This window comes from Anarrhichthys ocellatus, unplaced genomic scaffold, assembly GCF_004355925.1.
Source record: "Anarrhichthys ocellatus isolate YVR2014 unplaced genomic scaffold, GSC_Weel_1.0 scaffold4958, whole genome shotgun sequence".
In the NCBI taxonomy this organism is placed as follows: Eukaryota; Metazoa; Chordata; class Actinopteri; order Perciformes; family Anarhichadidae; genus Anarrhichthys; species Anarrhichthys ocellatus.
The window spans coordinates 1-3,874 of NW_022284932.1; the positions used below are offsets into that span (position 1 = coordinate 1).

At 40.4% G+C, this 3,874-nt stretch overlaps 1 protein-coding gene across 2 annotated transcripts; it reads left to right on the plus strand.

Moving 5' to 3' along the window:
* Positions 1–78: 78 nt before the first annotated feature.
* LOC116379696 (aryl hydrocarbon receptor nuclear translocator-like protein 2) lies at positions 79–3,832 on the plus strand. 2 transcript variants are annotated; one of them, XM_031841668.1, is made up of 5 exons: positions 80–1,990; positions 2,088–2,132; positions 2,230–2,271; positions 2,463–2,620; positions 3,579–3,831. In XM_031841668.1, exons 1-5 carry the CDS (start codon positions 1,914–1,916, stop codon positions 3,677–3,679), a joined length of 423 nt encoding a protein of 140 aa, XP_031697528.1. In that variant the 5' UTR covers positions 80–1,913; the 3' UTR covers positions 3,680–3,831. The 2 variants fall into 2 exon arrangements, with proteins under 2 accessions (XP_031697529.1, XP_031697528.1); XM_031841669.1 differs by lacking the exon at positions 2,088–2,132 and having other exon boundaries at positions 79–1,990; positions 3,579–3,832.
* Positions 3,833–3,874: the final 42 nt, after the last annotated feature.

Genomic DNA, 3,874 nt, shown 5'->3' on the forward strand with positions numbered 1-3,874 from the left:
TATATATATATGATATATACATGATATATATATGATATATATATATATATATATGTTCAACTTGAAATTTGAACATGGTTCAAAGAAAAATCAGCCTTTTTCTTGTCATGCTGTTACTGTGTGACACATGCAGCTCATGGGTTTATTCAAGTATTCAAGTGCAGCAAGTTAATTAACACGTGAGAACAGGAGAGAAGGATTATGGGTGGGAGTTGGCAGAGGGATGTCCAGCCATCTAGTTGCCTTCACAGTAAAGCTCAGTTTATACTCGCCGTAGTGAAGGCTTGTGAGGCATGTAGGCTCCGCAAGTGGTTGTGGTGCGCACGATCACGTGACTGTCTCAAATAGTTCACTGGTAAAAACACTTACATGTTATGTGATTATACAAAACAGGCCAATACGTTTTGAGATGCTTTAGAAACAGGAGGAGCCAAATCAAATTGTTACAGGATATTCAACCTTCTTCTCGTTCTAATACTACTTGACTTGTTTATTTACAGATAATTACAATCCCTCCTCGGCATTGTGGAGGTGGATTTATGGCTTTTGGTCGGTTACACCAACAGTCTATGGGCATATCTATGGGTTACACTCGTTGTCTTTTTGATTCCTCACTGTTCATTTTGTTTGTACGTATTGCAGCGCATAGAGTATAAATGCTTCCGTTCATGCTCGGAGCTCACGCGCCGTCTGCGGAGGCTCGCGCTACAGCACCAAGCGCGAGTGTAAACAAATCTTAACCATCTAATCCAACAGATCTTGACAGGGGAAGGGGGGATTAAAAATCAGGTTGTTGCTGATCTGTTAATGGCTATTTGGGTCACAGGGTCTGTAGAGCAGAGAAAATAGGTGCCATTGGTATCAGCTGTATTTGGTCCGTCTTGTGCCGTTCTCTCGAGTTTCTCTCCCAACCATTCGTCTGCGGCCATGACTAAATCACAGTCGCGGCAGCTCCACATTAATCAGAATATACACTAGGCTGCAGTAAGGGAGGCAGTAGAGCTGCAATGTCAGTTGATAACGCATTACACCGGTGGGAGTTGGACAGTACTGTATGTATGACTGATTTATGAGACACAAGTAAGAAGTGCTAATAAACAGCCTATTACTACAGCTTTGTTACTGTTGATGTGCGGAGCAGTGTTCTTGGATTTTGAGGTCTGGTTTTTCTGACCTTCTGAGTCGGATATCTGACTTCAGGCTTTGTTTCAGTTGAAATTTCCGATTGGTTACTCTGAAACTCTGACTTAACAGTTCAAATGCAATGCAGCATTAGGCTTCATATCTCATGTGATGGGGGACAGGGACATAACATGAACGAGATTTAAAAGTATGCACACAGAAAACTTGCATATAGTTAAATAATACCTTAAGAAATCTTATGCAAAATACATTATATAGAGCCAATATCGGTGTTTAAAAAGCTGTCAATGCAAGTTACGCTTCGCTAAATGCAACAAAAATGGACTTGAAGCATAAAAAAACGTGTGAGAAGCTCACTCTCTCGCTCAACCAAACAATTGCTACGAGACGAGCAACTGAAAACAGTTTTTGAACACAGCTTGGAACACACACTGTATGCACTCCTGTCACTTTCACCTGAAAAACATTGCAGTGATGACGGCCATGAACTTTAACCCCACCTCTTTTGCAGAGCAACGGGATGTTACACGGCTATACCAGAACAACAAGTTATGTCCATGGGATTGCTGGTCATGTGTGCTTGGGCTCAATAAGCTGATTAGAATTCCCTACTTTCCCCCCAAGGGTGCTTTGATGGTAGTTATAAGAAGGAAGGATTGTTGCACATTTACTTGCAAATCAAATGGAGTCCTACAGTTCATTGTGTCTTGTGTGTTTCAGAAGAGGTGCTGGTTAAAGAAAACCAAAGTTCTGTTTCTTTGCCCAGCGCGATGACCCCATCCTCAGCTGTTGATATGTCCTTTAGCACGGAGATGCCCCGGAAGCGCAAGGGCTGCATGGACAACCAGTAAGTAGTGCGATTGCTTTATTTTGGCTCACAGAAAATCTCTTGAATCAGGTGACCTAAATTGTTGCAAGTTGCCATTGATGAATTCTCTTCCTAGGGATACAAAATCTGTTTCTATGGATATGGAAGATGAGCAAAACGGGTACTGTGTGCTAATATAAGGGTTTCAGAGCTGACCTGTTTATTTTGGGCTTTTCTTCTTCAAATACATTTCAAATGTGTGTTTTTCTGCGCTACAGGTCAGATGGAGAGGACCGACATGGCAAAATGAAATGCTTCAGGTCGGTTCAATTTGACACATCACATTTATAACATTCCCATGTTCTTCTAATATTATCATCAATCTTAAAAGATGATATCTTTATATGTATTTATATAATATCATGCAATATTTCACAGGTTAAGATAGTCTGTGAATTGAAAGGAGACATTATTAATTGTCTGAATTATTTCTTATTTAATGTTTCTGCAGAGAGCCGCATAGCCAAATTGAGAAAAGGAGACGGGACAAAATGAACAATCTCATTGACAAACTGTCAGCCATGATCCCTTCTTGTAACCCCATGTCCCGTAAACTGGACAAACTCACTGTGCTCAGAATGGCAGTGCAGCACTTCAAATCTCTCAAAGGTACCAAGAATGTTTTACATTTGTTTTTATGTGGATTGTCCCATCAGTGCTGATGATAAATGTCGGTTATTGTAAAAAAGTGAAGTCCCCTGTGCATACTATATTCACCTTATGCTGCCCTGCCTATTTTTTTCCCTTCTGGTTCGAATGAATTTGTGTTTGTTCCAGTTGAGCGCTTATAGCGGTTTAGACAATGTTGATATTTGGGAACATTCAGCAGCTACAAAGCGGCAATCAGATGGTTTTAAAGTACCACATCCATCAGCGACTAGGAAGATGAAACATGAAAATGGCCTGAAATCACATATGAGGACATTTTTAATTACTTTGTTGTGTCTCTTGGTGTAGATGCGAGCAGCCTTCCCTTGGCTGAATATCCAAGTCAGCCAAAACATTACAACATGTTGACCAGACGGGCGCATTTCAGAAGCAGCCCAAAAGCGGCTTTCCGCTCTGCTTTGCTAAAAGCTCTATTTCAGAGTCCAGAAACGTTTACAGTAGCGCCGAAAACTGTAAGCAACATGTGCCTGAGGTTAGCACAACAAGCCTGGTCCGCTTCTACAGCGAGAGAGAGAGTGAGTGTTGTGTATAAGCCGAGGATGGTGTGTCAGCTTTGCGTCACCGTTTTAGGTATATGTATGGAAACACTCGGTTAGTCCGTTTATAAACAAACATAATATCATGGCAATCACATTGTCGTTTTGCTTATTATTAATGCAGACAGTATAAGTCGATTTAGCGCCGTGACGTCGTCTGCACAGGTTGCTAATATTGGCAACTTTTTAATTTGCCAAAATATGTCATAATGACAGATGCCGATTCAGCTAGTTTGGGTAAAATTAAACCGGTTCAAGTTCTTAGACTTGACTGTTGTAATAAAGTTATACCTAATGCCGAACTGTTGTATAGTAATCTCGCCTTTGAACTGGCCGTGTAACAATTATTTCCATGTTTTCAGGTTCAACAAGTTCTTTTTCTGAAGCCAGCTACAAGCCTTCATTCCTCCCCGACGAGGAGCTCAAACACCTGGTCCTCAAGGTAAACACCATCAGGCTTTAATGTCATGCTAGCGACAACACCCCTGCTTTACTGTGGGTTCTGTTCATCTGATACCAAAAAGTATATAACATGCATTACATTTTTAATTTGAATCACTGTGTAGACTTTGTCTTTATAATTGATGCGCTGATTTTTCATGATAAGAATTTTAAATGATTCTGTTTAGTTTTTTATAGAATATATATATATATATAT